Genomic DNA, 22,270 nt, shown 5'->3' with positions numbered 1-22,270 from the left:
AGAATACGTAGTCTATAATAGAGACAAAGAGGCTTTAATTAAAAAAATACAAAGTTAGAGGGACAAAATAAGAATGCTCTGCGGTAGCAAATGATGCTTAGATGGGAAGAAAGAGAAGGTGCCAGTCAGGAGAAGAGCAAAAGGAAAGCGCTATGAGCAGAGTAAATGGCACCCAGGTCCTAGAAAGATCTAGGGTTGTGCTTGGGGATTCTAAGTCTGGCGTGGGTTAAAGAAGGGTAAATATGTCATTGAATGAGGTTGGAGAAAGTGGGGCCAGATTATGGAGAGCGTCATAGGCTAAAATGAGAACTTTGGATTTAATTATATACATATATTTTAGATAGAGTTCTCACTCACTCTGTCTCCTGACCTAGAGTGCCATGTCATCAGCCTAGCTCACAGCAACCTCCAACTCCTGGGCCCAAGCAATCTTCCAGATTTAGCCTCTTGAGTAGCTGGGACTACAGGTGCCCACCACCACATCCAGCTAATTTTTCTAATATTTGTAGGGACAGGGTCTTTCTCTTGCTCTGGCTGGTTAAATTCCTAATATCACTCAATCCACCCATCTTGGTCTCCCAGAGTGCTAAGATTACAGGTGTGAGACACTATGCCTGACCTGGATTTTATTTTTTATGCAACTTGAAGAAATGGAAATCTTTATGCAGAAAAATGTATTTTTTTGTGTTTATGAAAGTTCCCTCTGACTAGTGTTTGCTGACTTGATGGGCAGAGAAGTGGGGTGTCTGGTTGGGAGGTGAGAGATGGGGGCCCTTGCTAGTGTTTGTGGCCATAGAGATGCAGAAGTATGGGAACAAATCCCAGAAAGATTTGGGAAGTGACACAGGACTTGCTGATAGATTGGATGGGATCAAATGGAGGCTTTGGAAAAGGTAAGAATGAGAAAGAGTGTGGAATCGATGATGTCTCTCAAGGCTCAAGTTTGGCAACCAAATAGATGGTGGTATTATTTACTGAGCTGGGGATGACTGAGGAGTATATGTGGAGATGTGAGAATCAGAAACTCAGATAATAATAGTCCCTATCATTATATATAATATATATATTTTAGATAGATTTCTCATTCACTCTGTCTCCTGACCTAGAGTGCCATGGCATCGGCCTAGCTCACAGTAACCTCCAAGGTGGGTTTGAGGAAAAGAATGATATACATGTGTGTTTTTCTTTATAATGTCTAGCACCTCACTGCTCAGTATTTTATTGTTTTTCTGTTATTGCTAAATATTCATGAGGCACATCCCATTAGAGATACCAGATGCGCTTGGTCAGCAAAAATAGGATAGTTCTCTTGGACTCAACAAATCATACTTTAATTTTCTCCAATTGAAAATAAATATTACTTTTGAAAACCTTACAGTGGTGATAGAAGGATGGGTAGACCTGTGTGTGTCTTGAGCAACATCAATCAAACTTTTGGCCAACTTTTGATTACAAGATCTTCATTTCTGGCAATGATGTAAGAGGCAGAAAGGGTGCAGCTGGATTTTCAGCAGGAGGTGGATGCCACAAATTCTGGAAATTGAAAAAAGCACCTTCTAACTTGGAAATTGTGGTTATCTTTCTGGAGAAGTTAGAGGGAAAATAAATTCAAACCTTCCCCAACCCCAGCTCCTCATAATATCATTTTACAGAGTAAGTAAGAATTCAGACAGCAAGATTGCCCAACTAGAAAACGTAGAACCAGAAGGCTGGATGCTTAGTAAAGACCAAACAGGACAGCTGTAGGGTTGGTAGGTAGGTGATCTTGCTCTCTGGTTTCTATTCTTATGGCTTATTTTTATCAGAAAGGGAAAGTAGCATAGATTTTAGTAGCTCTCCAACATGGCTATGCATAAAATCTACTTGAGAGTTTTTAAAAATACAGAGTCTTAGGCCAGTCTTGGGAGATTTGATTTGATAAGCCTGGAGATCTGTTTTGTAAATGCCTCCTATTATTCTGATATGTCCAGTCCACACATGTCATGTGGAAACCATTAGTCAAATGAGTGAGGTGTTAAATTATGATTTGAAAAATTTGAAATATTTTCTTGCTTTTGCCAATGACTTGCTGGCTGTATGACGTTGAAGAAATGACCTTACAATTACTAACGTGCAATTTCCTGCTTATAAATTGAAATGTTTCTCTTCCTTTGCTCCACTGGTATGAAGGCTGTACAGAAAGCTGATGGAAAGTGAGTAGAATATTTTATATAAAAGGTACTTGGCTATCAAAGAAGTCTTAGAATCTCTGTCCTGGTAAGGGCTAGTCTCTGTTCGTTGTCTAGTATCCTTGCCATCATTATGTGAAATGCAAATCTATTCACTTCGTAACTTTGAGGAGTCTCTTGATTCATAGACTTCATAGGAATTTTTTAAAGAATTATCTTAAAAGAGCTCAGACTGTCACTCCTCAACAACACTAAAGTAGAAGAAATACAGAAGCAGCTGTGGCACCACTGGAAATCAAAGTTCTGCCATTGCTGTGTCTCAGTCTGAGCTGAAGTAACAGAATACCATGGACTGGGGGCTTAAACCACAAACATTACATTTCTCACAGGTCTGGAAATGGAGAAGCCCAAGACCGAAGTGCACGCGGGTGCCTTCTCTGGTTTGCGGAAGGCTGTCTTTGCTGAGCAGTGCACACAGAAGGCAAACTCCAGGGTCTCTTCTTCTAAGACACTAATTCTACCAGGAGGGCCCCACCCTCATGACTTAGCCACCCACCCCAAGGTCCCACCTCCCAATACCATCACACTGGGAGTTAAGATTTCGCCACCTGAGTTGAGGTGGAGGAGGTACCACAAACCCTCATTTCTTAACATTAAGAAACTGAAATTTGAACAGGACGGGTCGCAAGATTTAGTCTTCAGTCCCCTTCGGGGGGATTTACAGGGAAACCAAACTTCCTGGAACTGGGAAGAACCCAGGATGCTCTGAATTCCTGGCACAATCACAGTCTCTTTTGAAACAAAATGATCAGAACCACCTTAGGGGGATTAAGTGCCAAGTTAATTGCAAGAGTTGCGGTATTGACACGTATGTGTGTGTATCTGACAGAACGAGGCAGCCCTTGCCCACTATCGGGCCATGAGGAACCGGATCAATTAAGTGTTCTGTTGGAAGACTGAGAGTGGGGCTTAAAGGCCATTATCTGGTATAGAGAGGTACAGAAGCCGTGAGCGATCCTGGAGAGAGGGCGGCATACGTATCTCCCCTACAAGGTAGAAGAAACTGTGCGGAAGGAGGATCCATGGGCCGAGGACCCCCTGAGGAAGGGAAACTGATCTCCCAGGGAGTCAGAACTCAGACCTGCTCCGCAGCTTCTCCTCACTCCCAAGTCATCTCCCCTGGGGTCCAGGGACACTCGTGTGAGCCCTGCCTCTCTCTCTTCCTCACAGCAGCCTCCCTCCCTGTATTGCGAGCCGTTTGCCACACAGGGCCCGTCACGTCATCTGGGTACCACCCCAAACACCCAAACTCACTCTTCCTTGTCCAAGTTTGATCTGCCTCCCCTCACCCCTGAGGTTATTAAACTGGCAAAGAAATATATAATATAAAATCAGCATTCTTGAATGGTTCTTTACTCTGGGCAAGGAAAGGGAGGACTATTTCCATGGTCGAAGTCTTCCAACCAATTCAGAGAAAAATACCACATGAAATCAAAATATTATCATCCTGGCCAAGCAAGGGTTTTCCTTTATAACCATGCTGACATGCAAGGATTTTACAGCCTTGCCTCTCCCGAGGGGCAGTGGTATTGCCTACTCTCTCCAGCTGGGGGATGTCAGTTCAGCAGAGGTAGTGGGAAGGATTTTATCTGTGGGAGGTGGCAGAAAGGAGAGAATCCCTGGGAGGATATAAACTCTGCAGTGTGAAGAAAGAGTAAAATACCCAGTCTGGGAGAGGGGCAAAAAGGAGACTCGTTACAGTAAAAAGAAAAAAAAAAGAGCTGCAAACCCCTCATTGAAAATAGATTTGGGAAGGCATTTTTAAATGTCATCTTTCTGGAAGGAAAGGAGCCATACACTAGCAGTACATCGTGTGTGATTTCATTCGTATAAAGAGCAGGCAAATCTCAGGCATGCTGATGAAAGTCGGAAGCGTGTGTGTTACAGGATGCTGTATGCTGAGGGGGTGGGGATTCCAGCTGGGAAAGAACACGAGAGAGAGTGCGGAGGGGCTGGAAGTGTTCTGTATCTTGATCTGGGCAATGGCTACCCAGCTGTATTCATATGTAAAAATGCTTTGTGCTGTATACTCAGATCTGTGGATTTCTCTATATGCAATTCATTACCCAGTACAGAATTTTTAGGTGACACTTCTTCTTTTGGGCCACACTTACAGATGTGGCATCCAGACAGAGGGCCACACACCAGGAACAGTAAAAGCCTGATGTGGCAGAAGGACCACGAGCCTCGGTGGTGGGCAGCCCCAGGTCCACGTCCTGCCTACAGGGTTCCCTCTGGGTTGCTGAGTGAACTTCACCTCTCTCAGGCTCAGTTGTTGTCTCTAAAGTGCGGCTAATCATATGTACCTTTAAGGGCTGTTTGAGGATTTAACAAAATAATGTATGTAAGTTGTCCTGCTCAATACCTGAAACATAGCTGAAATATGGTATTTATTTTTAATAGCTAGTAGGTATATGTCCACATAGACTACATTGTTAAAGAAATCCTAACGTAATCCTTAGAGTAGAGGTATGAATCTAAATAACTATTTAATAAGAAAACACTCTACTCGTTATTTCTAAAGAGATATTATTAACCTCTGTTAAACTCTTAAAATATTTTATTATTAAAATTATTGAAAATCAAATGCATTCAGTGATATAAGACCTTGGATGAGTTACTTAGCCTCTCTCAGTGTGTTTCTTTATTTAAAATACTATAAACATACTATTTCATTGGCAATATTGCGATGATTCAATTAGATACTGTATGGAATGTGCCTTGCAGCATGCCTACCATGCTATTAATTTCAGCTCAGTGATTCAATTCAGCAAATATCTATGTAATGCCTAATATAAGCCAGATATTATTTTAATTCCTAGGAATTGAAAATAGGAATAGCACATAGCCTCTGCCTCCTGGAAGCTTCCAATCTAGTGGGAAGTGTGCGCATTTATAAGACAATCAGATAAATATTACACTAGTGTAAGATCAGAGTACTGGGACAGGGAAGGCACACAGTTAAGAAAAAAACAAACCAGCATGCCTGGGATGGTGGGCATATTTAGAGTTCAAGGGGGCATGGTGACACTAGAAAATGTCAATTTAAGGCCGCCACATGATTGAGAGAGTCAGTGGCCGAGGGGTTACTTGCATCTTAAAATCACAAGCTTATCTGTAAGCAAGAGTGTTCTGAAATCAAAAGTGGATGTATAAAAACAGCAAAATGGAAAGGATCACTAAATTGCAGCGAGCCCAAAGGGGAACGGAATGAAATTAGCAGTAGCAAGAGCCTCAATTTCATTGACTCCTGTGCACACCATAGGCAGGCTTTCTGGCGGGGGCCCGTGTCTGTGTGGGAGAAAAGGGACAGTTCTTCCAGAGCAGTATTGAGTCATCTTTGCTCAGAAAATCTGGTGAAAGGTATGAACCCTTTCCAAGGAAAATTCATTTGTAAACAAACTAAACAGTTACAGTAATGGCAGGAAGGCTATTGTCCTTCTGAAAGTTCGTTTGAGAGTCTCTGTTTTAAATGAACACTTACATATTGCTGCACCTTCTCCCCTCTCTGAAGAACAAATAAATATTAGCAACTTTATCAGTTATATTGCTATACCCCCTGATGATTCTCAAATCACTTCTGATTACTCCCCTGAATGTGTGATAACCTTTTTAATACTGCCTGCTATACGGGATTTCCCAGTGGACTTAGGAGGTAAGACCTTTCTCCAAGATGAAAATCTCCAGGAAAACCTGGCTGTAAACAATCTATCAAACATTCCCGAGAGTAATATTTCAGCTATTTCTATGTAGCACCTACTACTATGAAGGCTAATAAATGAAGATTACTAGAGATAATTATGAAAGTTTTGAGATACACAAAAATCAAGACACATCTGCGCAGATGAAAATGAATGAAGCCCTCTTTGCAGCACTTAGAAGCTGAACAAGTTGCAACTTTCACGGGTGAATCAGAAGGGATGATGTTGACTGTGTTTCTTGGAAGTGAAATCATGGACCATAGCTCAGTTTGTCTCGAAACTTTTGTCATGACCCACGTATTTTTAGTTCCATGATTTAAACTAGGTCAGTGGGACATTTGACTAACAAAAAACCTCTTCCCTTGCCTATTTGCTAATCCTTATCATATATTGCTGAGGGTCAGGCCTTCTCTTGTGGCCTCTTTGAAGGAGCCTGATGAGCTATTTTGTTGTCTGTTTTATCAGCAAGTTCTTGAAGATACAGTGCCTGGAAGGTGGATTCTGGGAGCAGGGCAGCTGCATTCCTGTGGTATGTGAGTCCCCTTCTCCTGTATTTGAAGGCATGTACGAGTGTACCAATGGCTTCAACCTGGACAGCCAGTGCGTGCTCAACTGTAACAAGGAAAGTGAAAAGGTACAGTAGATTTCTTGAACTTCACTTTGGATCATCGTGATGGTCAATTCAAAAATGTCAAGTAGAAATGGTCTGAATGGATCCTAACAGGTGGAGACTTACCAAGATGGACATTCTAACCAAGGGTGTTATATTTTTTGATTTGGAAGGTATCGAGTTTTTGGAATGTTCCCTCCTAAGTTCAGAACTTCCTCTGAGATAAGAAGAACCCAGTGGATAAGAGACCTGGCTACATTCCCAAAAATGCTAGGATCCTGATTTGTGAATATGATATGATCTTCCCTTGTGCATGGCCACTGACATAAGTTAGCAAGGAATGCTAGCGTTATAATTTTTTAGTAGCACAGAGTCCTGAGCAGACACGTGAATTCCTCAGCAAAGCTGGAAATGCTTTTTGACTATTATCCTCCTTAGTAATTTTGGCATGAGAGGTCTCAAATGAAAACCACAGTCTTATCGTGTTTGTGTGACTAAAATCAGTTTTACTTTAGAATCTTTTCAAGTGCCACACACATACACGAGACAGGAAATCAAGCAGACTTCCTAGGTGAAGATCAATTATCTTGCTTTCTCCCCTGGCATGGGTCTTTATCTAGTGTCCAGCACTCCCAGGTAAGCACCGCAGAACAGATGTACAAAGAATATGCCAGAAAGTGAGACCTCCAAGAAATCACACACATCTGTTCGCACTGATTGGCTGAGGAATCCATGAGTTGGACAGATGAAGGGAGGGTTGTCTACATTTCTAAAATATGACTTTCTTGGGTTTTGTGGGTTTGTACTAGTCTCTGTGTTCTAGATAGAGCATACTTTGCAATTATCAGGGACATGAAGCCAAGAGTTACCCAGACTAGCATACATCTAGAGAAAGGGAATAGAATTTGGGTGAGATCAGAAACAACCATGGTGTGTCCATTCAAGCAGAAGGGCAAACACACACCTTTAGGAAAATTATGAATTGGTGTCACTTGCTGAAACTCATCGTGAAAAAAATCTGACCTTTGCTACACTTCTGACTGATAGTAGGGATAAATCAATGCAAAATGAAACCATCTAGGGAAAAAAATTTCAAAAAATAGCTCAGGATATATGGGCTATGGTTGACAGCTCATCACATCCTTATACCCAAAAGAGAATACATCATTAATAAATACAATCAGTGGCAAAATTGTTCATGATTTCTTCATATGGACAAGATAAAGAATTGTCTTGGCTTTTTACCCCCGTGGGCCAGTAATAGTAGAGTTCGTTTCTATAGTGTCTTTTAATCCAGCTTCTAGAAGATGGAGAACAATACCATTAAATCAAACCACTTTTACCACTCTTAATGAAGGTAACACAACAGTCATGGTGACATTCTTTCCTTTTGGTGTTTCAGCTTCCCATCCTCTGCACTAAGGAGGGACTGTGGACCCAAGAGTTCAAGTTGTGTGAGAACCTGCAAGGGGAATGCCCACCACCCCCCTCAGAGCTGAATTTGGTGGAGTACAAGTGTGAGCAGGGATACGGGATTGGTAAGGATGGGAAAGAATGTTGAAGTCTGTTCCCAAGTCATCCTTTTATTAGATCTAGCTAGACCTCGAATCAGATACACCGTTCTATCTGAAGAGTGGATAGAAGAAATGCCAGTTGACTCTTAGCTGCTTTAGTAAAAGTGAAATTTAAGGCAAATTTGCAGGCTTGAGAGCAAGTGGATTTGTGACAGGATTTGTAGTTCCAAGAGGAAAAGTGGGCATGTGTGGCCACATACCATGTGTGTGCTGGGCTTCCCCATTCTGTCTGTGGTTGTTCCTGGAAGGGATGATTTGAGATTATACTTGAATGCATTGCCGTTTAATCTCTCTTTGCAGGGGACTGGGCTCTAGAGCCAGTGGACAACTTCTGATTCAAGTAATTACAATTAAAGGTCTTCATGGCAGGAGCTGATTTGTAGTAATATTGACTCAACTTTGCCCTGGTTGGTCTTACGAATCATAGAAAGAGTTGTAGTTGGTGCAAAACCTCATGAGAATACTTCTAAATTTTGTAACTGCACTGTGAAGGAGTAATTTTATAAGGCGTTCTAACTTGCATAATGCCGGTGGGCACCATTTGAGTTCATTCAAAACCTCACTGGCTTCTGTGAGGTTCTTTACCATCTTCAAGGTACTCTTTGCACTGTGATGTCTTGTGGTCAGGCATGGAGTGTCAGGGACCTCAGATATGCCACCTGAGTGGTGTCTCACAAACAGGTTTTTATCCTCCAAACCTCTAATTTCTGCATTAAAATATCATGTACCTACATATCTAGAGTCCTTGAGAGAGAGTCTTTGAGTCTTTTTCATTATTTTAAAAGTCAGTGAAAAACATAGAAGCATAGTGAGAGCTAAAAAGAGACTTGGCGGTCATCAAGTCTGTAGATGAAAAAATGCCCTGACAGTGTTTTTCTTGAACAGAACATTAGGAGACACTTGAACCTCACATGTAAGGGAACAGAGTGAGACTTTCCTTCGAGAGACAGCACACGGCCAAAGTCTCTGCTTCTGATTTTCTGTTGCTTCTGTTAATGACATAGGTTTCTTAGCAGTCAGTATCATGATCTTCAGTACAGCAACAGACAAAGTATTCCTGGAGTGATTTCACAATTTCCAGGCCATTATTCCCCCAGCTAGTCAAGTTCTTAGATAGTAGTTGCTGCCATTATAAGGTTCCAGAAGATCATAGAAGCAGGAATGGCCTTAAATTTACTAAAAAGGCATTAGCCAATCAGGATAGACTGTTGCTAGCTGGAACCCTGGAGTGGGGTTGTAGAATTTGGCTGGACCAGGAGTTCATCTTTCAGTTGGTTTATCATGCAGAGATTCAGGGGTCCTGGTAGAGGGTTATACTGGGCCAGGCAGAGGTCAGGTCACTTGGAGCAAAGGGAGTTAACATGGGGCAGTAGCTCTTTACCAATCCATGTAAAAGTATCCCTGTGGGTACACAGGAGATGAATGTCATCCTTGCCTGCCACCATCGTATTGTGCTGAGCCCTAATGCAGAGAGAAGTTGCTCTTGAAAAATCAAAGCTATTGATTCCGGGATGAAAATGGTGGAGGTCAGGGAAGTTCAAGTATCTCCTGTAAATTTCTGTTCCTTCAGGTGCCGTGTGTTCCCCGTCGTGTGTAATCCCCCCCAGTGACCCAGTGATGCTGCCTGAGAACGTCACTGCCGACACTCTGGAGCACTGGATGGAGCCTGTCAGAGTCCAGGTGAGGAAAGGGACATTTTTGTGTGCTGAAGATGTGAGGCTGCAGAGCAAGTCTCAACCAACAGGGTATTCCCTGGCAGAATGCCAGAGGCTTTCAAAACATCTTGAAAGCAAACAACCACAGGATCATTCCTAGAAAGAAGGATCAAATATCAAGATGAGGAAAGAGGAAGGCTGGAGGAAAAGAGATGGCCCCATCTAAGGGAAAGTTTGAAAGAGAAAACGGAAGGAAGGCTTGGAGGCGTACAGAACAGAAAGGGGCAGGAGAGGGGGAAAGTACTGCTAACGAGAAGTAGGACAGGAAAAGTTAGGATAAGCCAAAGAAATCCATGTATGAAGATGACAGAAGGGTGGGAGGGAAAGGATGAGGAAAGGTGAAAATAAAGCCGCTGATGGGGGAGTGACTGCAGGAACGGGGTAGAGTCAGATGCCTGACTTCTAGGAGTAGAGAGAAGATGGCCTTTCCTGGGTCTCCATCTCCTCTGGGTCTCTCTGTTCCCTCTTCCCAGGCCTGAAATTCTTTCCCTGGGCCCTTTGCTATTCATTCAGTCAGCAGCAGGATCCCCTGCTCCAGCCTCAGCTCTGCTCTGGGCTTTCCTTCCCTCCGGGTCTCCGGGTCTCCGCTGAGGACTCCACCTCCCTGCAGAGCTCCCCAGCCACTGCTTTCCCGCTCTCGCCCCTCCCCTGCCTGGGCTCCTGGGCTCCTCCCTGCTCATCGGGGGCAAGATTGCTTTAGAGGAACTCTTGAGATTTGTGCTGAATTTCTTCATGAAAACAAAATGAAGTAGTTCAATTCACTGCTTCCAAAACGTATGGGAAGAATTGAGGTAACTTGAAAAATGAGCCTCGTTCTTATCTTATAAAAGTAATTTGTCCCTGGGGGGAGAAAAAAATCAAGCAGTCAGAATTTCAAAAGTTGCAAACATAATTAAGAATATTTTTATGTGTTGATGGACCCCTAATGGATACGCTTGGTGCCAGAAGAAAGTCGGGTGATTAAGGTAATAGTTAACACTCATTACCGTAGAGTGGAAAAACAAACTGTCGCCTGTGTGCTCTCAGTTCTGAGAGTGTCCCTTACAGATGAAACTTGCAAGGGCTACCCTATATTCAGGAGACTGAAAATTTATGTTAAAGAAGAACAAGAAAAAGAGTCCTGAAAGCAGTGGAAGCCATGATGAGATGACTGCCTTTATATGCCTCAGGTCTTCTAAAATGAGATTTCGGACCAACCACAGATGATCCCACCATGTCTATCATTTGTGGCACTCAGAGGCTCATGACGAGTGGGAAATCTAACCTTGTCCTCAGAAATAAGAAATGTCTCATAAACCAAAGCTATAAATGAAACTCTACATTGAGTAAAATCCTCATAACTTAAATTCACTTATCTTGGGGGTTGTACTCAATCTTAAATTTTGGTGTCTTTTTTTTTTTTTTTGAGACAGAGTCTCACTTTATCACCCTGGGTAGTGGGTAGAGTGCTGTGGTATCACAGCTCACAGCAACCTCAAACTCTTGGGCTTAAGTGATTCTCTTGCTTCAAGCTCCCAAGTAACTGGGTCTACAGGTGCCTGCCACAATGCCTGGCTATTTTTTTTTTTGTTACAGTTGTCATTGTCGTTCAGCTGGCCCAGGTGAGATTCGAACCCTCAACCTTCAGTGTATGTGGCTGGTGCTGTAACCACTGTTCTACAGGCACTGAACCAGATTTTGGTGCCTTTAAGAATCACTTAACCAGCATGGGTTTCACCCTTCGGAAAGGTGGGTGGGCTTGGAATATGCATCTTTAACAAGCACCTCAGGTAATTGCACTGTGAGGCTTTGGAGAAACGCTACTATTACAAAATAAAATCCTGGCAAGATAAATACATTAAATGTAAGCAGGCCTACTTGGGGCACGGCTCACTTGTTTAATAAATCATGCTTGCCTATTTTATAAAAGTCCCTGCTGTCTATGGTATTTCAAATACCTTTGTATCTGGCAAGACTATAGAGCAATGAACTAAATTGCATCATTTTTCTTAGTCTGCTCCCAACATTTCATTCTTTGTAACAAAAAATGATACCTTTCATTTGGATAACACTATATTATTTTTTAAATTACACACATATATATACGTACATACACGCACATATATAAAACTTTTATTTGAATTGCATCACAAACCAATAAGCTAGGAAGGGAAGATTTTTATCTTCATTTGGCAGATGCGGTAGATGTTGGATGACCTTTCTGATAATGCCTAGCTGATAAGAAATAGAGAAAGAAATGCCACCAACTTTTCTGACTCCAAGTTCATTGTGATACCCCTGCATCAACATGTTTGCTGTAATCTTGCCTTTTTGGTCCTGGCATATGTTTTGGATTGATTTTCCTATTAAATAGAAAATAAGACTCCTCTCCACATGAGAAACGCTTCATCGCCAAACTCCCTTCCCCTTCCCTCCTTATGATGTCTAAAAAAGATAATTTAAGGGAGTTATTTCCTACCATACTGCTTTTCCTTGTTGTGGAAGACATGTTGTGTGTTTGTTTTTAAAGAATGATCAAGTATCCTTTTTATATGCCTGCAGAGTTTATTTGCCTTTCTCTGGAGGTTCTGCTTTTTTATTCTTACAAATGATGCCTGACTTCCAGAATAACATACTTTTTATGAAAGAAAGAATGTAGGAGGAGTTAGGCAGTCTGAGGTTTGGATGAAAAACAACTCAATGTAGCAACAGACATAAAAAGAAGAATGAGGTACGCTTGAGTTCACATGCAATGTCACCTACTCCTTGGAACCTCTGTCTACTCCTCTGCAGACGTGAGGATAATATTATCTTTCCCATACAGTTGTTATTAGGATTAAAAATAACACATGTGTTGGGCGGTGCCTGTGCTCAGTGGGTAGGACGCTGGCCCCATATACCAAGGGTGGCGGGTTCGAACCCCACACCAGCCAAACTGCAACAACAACAACAAAAAGTACCCAGGCGTTGTGGCGGGTGCCCAGCTACTCGGGAGGCTGAGGCAAGAGAATTGCCTAAGTCCAGGAGTTGGAGGTTGCTGTGAGCTGTGATGCCACGGCACTCTACCAAGGGTGACATAGTGAGACTCTGTCTAAAAATAAAAATAATAATAAATAGCACATGTGAAACACCTTGGCCATTTCTAGCACCCAGTTCTTAATTAAGTAGAAGTGAGATTTCAACTCACTTAGTACACATCTTGCCCCTGGAAATATCCTCCATCTTTGAAAAGATTATCACTAGTTATCTCCATGAGGAAGAAAAATATTCTATAGTTTGCTTGTTTGTGTGTGTGTTTGTAGGGGGGTGTGTGTGTGTGTGTAGACAGAAATGTCTAGATCATTTGTGGTTTTCTGTCCCTTTTACAAACTGAGTGAGGAAAAGAATTAATGGCTATGCAATGTTTCCTATTGGAACACTTCTAACTAAGGAAACAATGTCTAAAAGCATTTTCTGTGAGAGAGAGAAAGGTGAAGATACACTATTCTTTTGGAATGTCTCAAGGGCATGCTGGCTGTGGGAAATAACAGGTAAGGGCCTGAAACTCCCCAACGGACTTCTTGGGCCCTTGTTGTGACGGCGTCTTACTCTTTCTCCTATTACACACAGGGATATAGACCTTTCTGGGGTAGGAAAAGTCCTAACAGAAAGAAAGGATGCCAGGCAGAAGGGCTCCCTGGCAGTGCATTAAATACCCACCAGGCCAGGTGACGGAGCAGCCAGATCTGGCAGTGGGGACAGGGCAGCCACACTCCTGCTCAGTGCTGGTGCCCATAGCTCATGCCCGTGGTACCCAGAAGCAGGGGCCATCTGCCCACCACCCTGGCACTTGGCAGCACCTGGGCCCCTTGTAGCCCAGGCCATCTGCACTGAGCGTGTGGGAAGCAGGTGCTCCCCTCCTAGCTTCCTTTTGCTAGAAGCCCTTTTGTCATTTTCTCATCTCTGTTTGCTCCTTTCCTCAATTTTCTTTCTTTCTTTTTCCTCTTTCCTGTCATGTGAATCCAATTCCCCACTAAACTGTGATGTTCCTGAAGGTAGGAAGGGTCTCTTCTCCCGGCTCTGTGGTGTCGCCTCTGTGTGTGGCCTTCCTTTCACCTGTTGCCCGGCACGTGGTCCTCATGTGAGACTGTAGAGGAGAAGGGCTCCTTGGGGGCTGTTTCTCAAAGAAAACATTTGGGTTTTCTCTTTTGTTTGTTTTTTTTGTTTGTTTGTTTGTTTTGAGTCAGAATCTCACCCCGTCACCCTGGATAGAGTGCCATGACATCATTTTAGCCCATAGCAATCTCAAACTTGGACTCCAGAGATCCTCCTGCCCACCATGACGTCCAGCTAGTTTTTCTATTTCTCAGGCTGATCTCAAACTCCTGAGCTCAAGCAATCCACCTGCGTCAGCCTCCCAGAGTTCTGGGATTACGGCTGTGAGCCACTGTGCCTGGCTACACAGAAAACATTTTGAATTTTCAACAAGCCTATGTAAGGTTGGATTTTTTGATTATCCTTAACCACGGTGTCAAGAGAGTGTTTTATTATATCTTGTGACTTTAAAAGAGATAAACTTAATGTTTTAGCTTACAGAGCACTGGTCCTTCAGGAGACTGATTTCATGGAAAAATTTTGTTTTATATATAACGAAGCAATTATTTGCATGTAAAGAAATTTTCGTAAGTTGCATTTGAGAGGCCTTCATTCTGAAGGACAAAAGCAGCCATCACATCATCTCATTTCCTCTATTGTTTTGTTCCTAAATCCCTTTTACTCAAACTGAACAATGCTTTTCTTTCTTCAGTGCTATCATAATTATGAATTAATGGGTCCAAGTTAATGAGATTTCCCTGTGGCTACACTGGGTGAGTTCGCACAGTCTCTAACTCTGACTCTTTAACTCCCTAGCCCCTCAACATAACTGAATCATAGCAAATCTTTTCTTTTTCTTTCTTTTCTTTTTTTTCTTTTTTTCTGAGACAGAGTCTCACTTTGTTGCCCTAGGTCAATGTCTGTCATGGTGTCAACCTCAAACTTCTGGGTTGAAGATCCTCCTACCTTAGCTTCCCGTGTAGCTGGGAATACAGGCACCTGCCACAAGGCCTGGCTAATATTTTCTATTTTTAATAGAGTCAGGATCTTGCTCTTCCTTAGGCTGGTCTTGAACTGAGCTCAAGGGATCTTCCTGCCTTGGCCTCCCTGAGTGCTGAGATTATGAGCCACTGGACTTGTCAAAATCTTATCATTTCTGACTTTGTTTAACCAAATTCTTCCCCCAAAGATTAGAATTTCTTTAAATAAAAACAGAATGCTTCAAAGAGACCAGAGAAGCAGGAAGGATAAGGGAAGACGGCCCCCGACCAGAGCCATGGTCACCTCCTTTATAACTTTACTCTCCTTCTGGCTGTTGGCGCCCAGCTGCACACCCCAGAGTGTCCTCCTGATGGATGCATTGTGTGTAACAGCTCCGGTGACGCTTGCTGCCACCCAGTGTCACTTCAGACATAAGTCATGAACAGACCTTCTTTTTCATCATTTTTATGCACAAAACCATTCATGCCCTATAGGCTTCAAGTGTCTCATCACTAGAGAAGAGTAGATAAGAGACCCGTGGAGGAAAGAGAAAGGGAATCTAAGAAGGCAAATTGCAGGGTAGGGTACTACACATGGTCTCAGTAAACACACAAACCAACAGTGTATTTTATTTAGGGCGGTACATGTAGCAATGAGGAAATTGTCACAAACTTGGGCATTGGTAGGACTTTGTAGCCTGATGTGATTAATAGCTTGTTCTGTCAAGTAACTATTCCTGTTAAAAAATAATTGGGCAATTTTGTGTTAGACCTTAATGTTGGCTAACCATGAGTTTGTGACCTTTAACAAGACATTTAATCAGGCAACAGCCTTCACACAGCCTTGTAACCGTCCTAATAACCCTTAACTGGTCTGCCGTTCTTCCTCCTCCCCTCCCCTCCCCTCCCCTTCTCTTGTCTCCTCTTCCCTTCCCTTTCTTTTCTTTCTTTCTTTCTTTCTTTTTTTAAAAAGTATATAACAAAGTTTATTGAGGAGGAGAAAGGTAGATTTACAGAGTAAGAGTAAGATACAGGTTTATAGAGCAAGATGTGTTCTCCATAGACAGTGAATGGGCTTCCAGTGCCAGGGCAAGGAGGCAAAGAGGCTCCTTCTCCTCCCCTCCCCTCCCCTCCCCTTTTCTTTCTTTTTCTCCTTTCTTTGTTTCCTGCCTCCTTCCATTCCCTGTATCCTCCCCACTCTATTTTTTTCCTTTTTTCTTTCCTCCTTATTGTTGCTTTTTTTTTCTTTTTCTTTCTTTTTGAAATTTTCAAATGGCTTGACGAGTAGAAAATTTTCAACTGGTCTTCTCATAAATCATCTCCTTTTGGTATGTTCAAAACAATCCTTGGCACTTAGTTGTTCACAGTCAATGCATCTGAGAAGTTGCCTACTAATAGCATAATAGCACTAGTTGTGATAATGTACTAATGCATAGAAACAATAACAAATTCCGAAGAGTGGCTACCAGTAGAGAGGAAGGAAGGATAATGATATGTGAGGGACACATATAGAGGACATTAATTGATTGTGTAGTGACATACTCTGGAGGGAGATATAGAGAAATGCTAAGGTATGGTAAAGTGGGCAGGGGATATAAAGTTTCTCTTTCTGTTATGATTACAGTTTGTCAAAGGTGTTCCAGAAAATGGGAAAGTTAGGTTCATCTCCCTGCTTTTTTTTCTTGTTTCACCAACCCTTTGTACCTCAAATATTCTCATAAAATGGAGTCCTGAGAGATATTTGCAATTGTCCTCCAAGTATGATCAATAAATACTTGTTCAATCAATGGTGTGTGAATATATTTATAGATAAGGGGCATCTTTACGGGACAGGTGATTTTTATGAGAGAAGTCTAGAGACACAACATCACAGTTAGTGGTTGGCAAATCTGTGTAAATCTCTCTCCCATGTCACTGAGCTAAGAAATAGGAGCAGAGGACCGTCCCTGTTTTCAAGGATTTTGCAGACTGGAAAGGGATATGTCACAGGTACCACCAACTTTTGCAATTTTTATAGAGATGTAGGAGGGGTTAGCCATCTGAATTAGTCTTGAGACTAAATGATAAATCACTAAAAAAAATCCATGAGATGGATATTGTCAATTCCACTATCATGAATTACTCTCTGGATATACCGCACATGATTTATACATAAGCCTTATTTGTTAAAACAGAAGACTCAGAATAATCAAATATTTATCAACATGGTCTGGTTAAATAAATAAATTAGAGCATGTTCATGTAATGGGGTGCTATGGATTCAACAGAATGCAACATTTCAGATCCCCTACAGTAAACAGACCCCCCAGGTACATGTCTTCTTTTCCTCCGTTCCTTCTTTCTTTTCCCCCTTCCTGTGCTTCCTGCCTCCTTCCAGTCCCCCCTCTTCCTCCCTCGCTCTATATTTTTCTTTCCTTTCTTTCCCCTTTGTTTAAAATAAAATAAGATAATCAAATATATAACAATAAACCAAAATAAAGAGCAAAATAAAATTGTAGTACGCTACAATTTTTGTAAGAAAATAAAAAACGTATACATGCATATATATATAGACATATGTATGCATGTGCATAGAATATCTCTGTATGACATTTAAAAAAGATGTAGATGTAGGATAGAAGAAACTGGGTAGCTGAGGAACAAAAGTCAGAGGGAGACTGCACCCTTTCATGCCTGTTATGTTGTATACTATGAGCACGTGTTCTCTCATAAAAAATAAAATTACATAAAACTACTGAGATGTAAAATATAATAAATTGGGAATAATAAGAGAAATTAACATTGGAAAAAAAGCATCGAAAATAAAGACAGTTTTTTTTTTTTTTTCCTTCACAATACATTTGTAGGATTCCTAGGGTCTTACAAGAACAACATTCCTGCAATAGGTGAGGAAGGAGGCTGGGAAGGCTTAAGAGAAGCTGATACCGTCATTCCAGAATGTCCAGATGGGTCTGGTTGGAACTGTCCTGTGGGTTTGCCAAGGCTAAGTCTCCCTGTGTATGGAAGAATCAGCCTTCTTCCAACGACCTCCTCTCAAAAATTTTGTGCTCTTTGAAGCCCACAGCTAGGTTTAACGATTTTTAGATCCTCTTGCTCACTGGGACATCTGGCCCATAGCTAGTGAGGCATGTATATAAAGAGGGTGTCAAAAAAATGTGTACACATATTAAGAAAGGAAAAAAGTGGTATTTGACTCTACAGTGGACATTGGGGTACTGTTTGTTATAAGGTGTCTAGGATGTTGCATTCTGTTGAATGCATGGTACTCGTGGCCATTGCTAAGCAGAATTCCAGTGGAACTTGCTTTAAAACATAAACAAGAATTATTTCTAGTTAGCAGAATTATTGTTCATATGGAAATGTTCTGCTTAAGTGACTCTTAGTGCAGGAGAATGACTTACTTTCAGTAGGCCAAACACCCTCGTTATGCTTACCTTATACAGGGTGGCCGTAAGGTTTGTGTGTGTTTTTAAATTTCACACTATTTTAAGTTGCACATGAACTTTATGGCCCCCCTGTATATTTATTTTGGTGATCTTTCTTTTTCTAGTGCAATAATAAGCTAAGTCACCTTCTAATAATCTATTACAATATGGAGTTTTAGATATCAGACTTCGTGAGAATTTATACTATTTATTTCACCTCTAGGAAAGCTGCAAAGAAGGAGTATTAGTTTTTAGTAGCATAATTCTAGGAAAATATTGCAGATTCTCATTCTCCTAATGGGCTATGAGATGTGTGTTCATATACCTGCATATTGATATGTGCAAATGTCTCCCAATCTGAGTATTGCACAGTGTTTGCATTCTAGAACGTATCATTTCCAATTACTGGAGGTGCCATCTTGTGTAAAGCTCATATGTCATCGTGCATTATTTTCCTTTTTGTTTGCACTGAATTCCACTGTACTGATTAAAACGTGAGTATGCGAGTCTGCAGATGCATGGGTTGGGAGCCAGCTAGGAAGAACATCTTCTTTTCTCTTTGAAACCTGCTAGGGACTTTCTCTCTTCCTGAGAAAAGTGTATCCTTTGAACATTTTGAAATACAAAAAGAAAAAGAAAAATCTCAGTGAAAATGAATTATTATTATCTGACAAAGAGTAGATGACTAGTTGTTTAAATGTGCATCTGGAAATGGCCATTGGGAAAGAGATTGTCACAGGTGTTTCAACATGAACCTGTTCGCACTCCTGCCAGCTTGGTGTCCGTGCCATTCGGGGCTCCTGTGATCTCACATGAGTGCCACTTGTCCAGTGTGTGTGTACTATTTTATTTCCTGCAAGGAAGGGCTGCATGGTGCTAGCCAGATTTGCGAAGGGTACAATGTCACCTTTAGTCCTGGCTTGGCACTCACAGTTTGTAATCTAGGATTTTTGAGATCCATTTTTAGTTGAAAACTCTTCTTATAAAGCTAATTTACAAATCCACAATGTTTCTTACACAACACAACTATCTCATAATTTCTTATAACATTATTTAAAATGTAAAAATAATTGGAACAGATATTGTGCCTAAAACCAAATAAGGCTCATTATAGTGTTAAGAATGCTTTATTTTTTTTGAACATTTTCATACTTTGAGGAAGGAAGAGAAAGATGAAAGGGACAAAAAAAATCTCCTCTACTGAGACTGTCCATTTCTCTCCATCTAGCAGAGTGGGTGGTTTTCACAGGCAAGGATAGATGGCCTCAGACTTCTTCATGGGCCACAGAGTCCATAAAGACTCCATGGGAGCCTTGCCACTCCAGCAATGGAGCAATGGAGTTGAACTGATAGGCTAAACTCAGGATCCACCCCTTCTCTCTAAGACCAAATATCTTTGCTTTTGTTTTCTGTTTTTCCGGCTCCCCTTTAGAACATCGTGTGCACAGGCCGGCGTCAATGGCACCCAGACCCCGTTCTGGTCCACTGCATCCAGTCATGTGAGGTAAGTAGGCCTCCCTTTCCCAGCCCAGACCAGAGAACTCTGGAGCAGTCAATTCACAGAACTTGAGTCCTTCTGATTCAAGATCCGGTCTCTCCCCACCTTCCCTGACCTTTGTGAAATCTCTTAAATTACATGGACTCTACAATCCCACACTGACAGACACTAGGATGTCTGATTTTTGTTTTGTTTCGTTTCTCACAAAGATCTTCGGGGTTCCACGTCAAATGACTTAATAAAAAATAAGTCAAAAAGCAAGTCAGAATTATTTCTGGTTTGGGGATTCCGGCATCGGGTCTTGTTTCAGCTTAGTTAAGCCCAGTTTTGCAGACTGATGGCCCACAAACGGATTTGTTTGTGCCAGCATACAGCTGGCAAAAAACAGTTTTTATTTCAGTTGCCAGTGTTTAAAAGTTGAGGCTTTTTTTCCCTCACATACAATCCACATGTGCATTTATAACATGATACACATAGACCTATTCCTCAAATAAAATTAAATATAAAAAGCTTTCTGAACAAAGATTTCTCTCTTGAAAAACGAGAATGTCTGGCAACCATGACAAGGATTAGCTGGGTCTGGATAGCAGCTACAACCTCTGAAGGGCAATTCTCTGCAGTTAGCACAGTCTTACCTCTCCCTGTGGCTACTTACCTCATTTAAAATAGCTCCCTGGGTCATGCAGGGATCTGTGCCTGCAGCTCTTGGTAGACCTGCAGTATACCATTGATTGGCCAAAGTAGGTCTCAACTACCTCAAGACATTTTGTCTACTTCTTTTATATAGTGGGTCCCACTACCCCCACGGAGACTTAGAGTGCTAAGAGTTATTTAGTTATAATAATTGGAGTTAACAAGGAAGAGTCAAGAATGAGAGAGTCTTAATGGGGAAGGATGGCCCAGGAATTCTGACACAGGGAGAGAGAAGCTTCTACACACACAACGTACCCACACACTCTCTCTGTTTAAGCCCTCCACCCCTGGGAATAGCCAGTGACAAATATAGATATTCCTGTCTCAGTCATAACAGGTTTTGTCATCCAAATCTCACCCTGGAAATAAATAAGCCACTTAGCAGCAGCGCTTGGGTAATTCTGGCTCCTCCGTGTGCAATAGGGAGCCCTCGGTTCCCCACCTCCTCCCCCATAAACACCCAGCCTGCCTGCACATCCACCCCTTGATTCTGTATCTTTGTGTCTCTTGATCTAATTCTGGGAAATTGGGATCCACATGAGGCCAGAGAGGGGGAAAGGGTGAGGTCTGAGAGAAAAGGGAAAACTGGGTGGGGAAATGACACCAATAAAAGAGGGTTCTGAGAGTACCTCGGGAAGAATGCAGCATGGAGTGTGCTTTGTTATGGTGTGGGCCAACAGAACAGCTCATCTTCTGCCATCATTAGAAAAACAGATGGCAGCGGGGCAGAGGGGCGGGGGAGAGTGGCGTGAATCATCCTCTGGGCAGGGGGTACAGAGCAGGGAGAGGAGGCGGCCGGGCCGGGAAGGAGGGAGATAAACAGACAGAGGGCCGGGGATCTGGGAGGAGATCAAAGGGACCCTGAGAATTCCCTTCTGCTGCTTCTATGCATAATCTCAAGTGGGAGGCTGGCTGACAGGACTTGGAGCTGGCTTCGGTGTTTCCCAGAAGGTCACAATACAGAGCTTTCCCCATTTGTCCTCCCCCCATCCCTGCACCCCAGTACATCTGCTGGAACTCTTCTCTAGGGCTTCCGAGGCTGCTGTCAGTCCCTTTGTTGATGTGACAAGGGACAAGTCTCCATTTCCTCTGAGGTCTCCCTTGCCTGACTGTTACCCTGCACAGCTGAGCCCTGATGCCTGACAGCGTTGTCCCCAAGTCCAGTGGTTCTCAAAGTGTGGTCCTTGGAGACCAGTCCCACCACCTGCATCACCAGGTATTGTCACAGGCTTCCCACTGACTCTGGTGACCGCTACTGCTGAGAAACACCCCCCTGACTGCTGTAGGAGCAGACAAGAAGCCCCTAGCCCATGCAGCCTTAGTTTGCAGCTTTCTTTGTCCAGGAATAATTTTATTTACATTCTGATTATTCTACACTATTTCCTGGGACTCTCGGGGTAAGATAAGGTTTGAAAAAGTACATATTGGCTTTTGGCCTCTTGGCAAGGACTAGAAAGAAGAAAGACCACTTAGAGGGGTGGCGGGAAGAAGCTACAAAGATAACGGAGAATCAATACTCATGAGGAAAAAAGGGGGGATTGAGCAGGGGGAAAGAACGAGAAAGAGGACAGAAGAAGTAAGTAGTGAGAAAGCAGCGAGGGAGGGCAGTAAGGAGAAAGGGAGAAGAGAGGCTGGAGCTGGCGCGTTCGAGGGGCAGCTTGGCAGACGCTTCATTCTTTACTGGAATAAGTCAGCTAAATGTATTATGAGTGTCAAAGACAGTCAGAAGGCAAACAGAGCCAGATGAAGACAAAGCAAAGGTAGGGGAACGGGAGTTCTTAAAAGCGCAGCAC

The 22,270-nt window shown here is 42.4% G+C and overlaps 1 protein-coding gene across 1 annotated transcript in view; it reads left to right on the top strand.

Moving 5' to 3' along the window:
* PAPPA2 (pappalysin 2) overlaps positions 1 to 22,270 on the top strand; it is a 144,674-nt gene that overhangs the window by 85,938 nt on the left and 36,466 nt on the right. The window contains exons 14-17 of the mRNA XM_023510812.1: positions 6,395 to 6,563; positions 7,942 to 8,077; positions 9,684 to 9,793; positions 19,719 to 19,790. Coding sequence (XP_023366580.1) covers positions 6,395 to 6,563; positions 7,942 to 8,077; positions 9,684 to 9,793; positions 19,719 to 19,790 — 487 coding nt within the window. The remainder of the gene's footprint in view (positions 1 to 6,394; positions 6,564 to 7,941; positions 8,078 to 9,683; positions 9,794 to 19,718; positions 19,791 to 22,270) is intronic.

Source organism: Otolemur garnettii, unplaced genomic scaffold (genome assembly GCF_000181295.1).
Source record: "Otolemur garnettii isolate 467f Iridium unplaced genomic scaffold, OtoGar3 scaffold00016, whole genome shotgun sequence".
NCBI lineage: Eukaryota > Metazoa > Chordata > Mammalia > Primates > Galagidae > Otolemur > Otolemur garnettii.
Note: the sequence above shows the minus strand (reverse complement) of the source record. Positions and strands in the feature narration are given on the sequence as shown.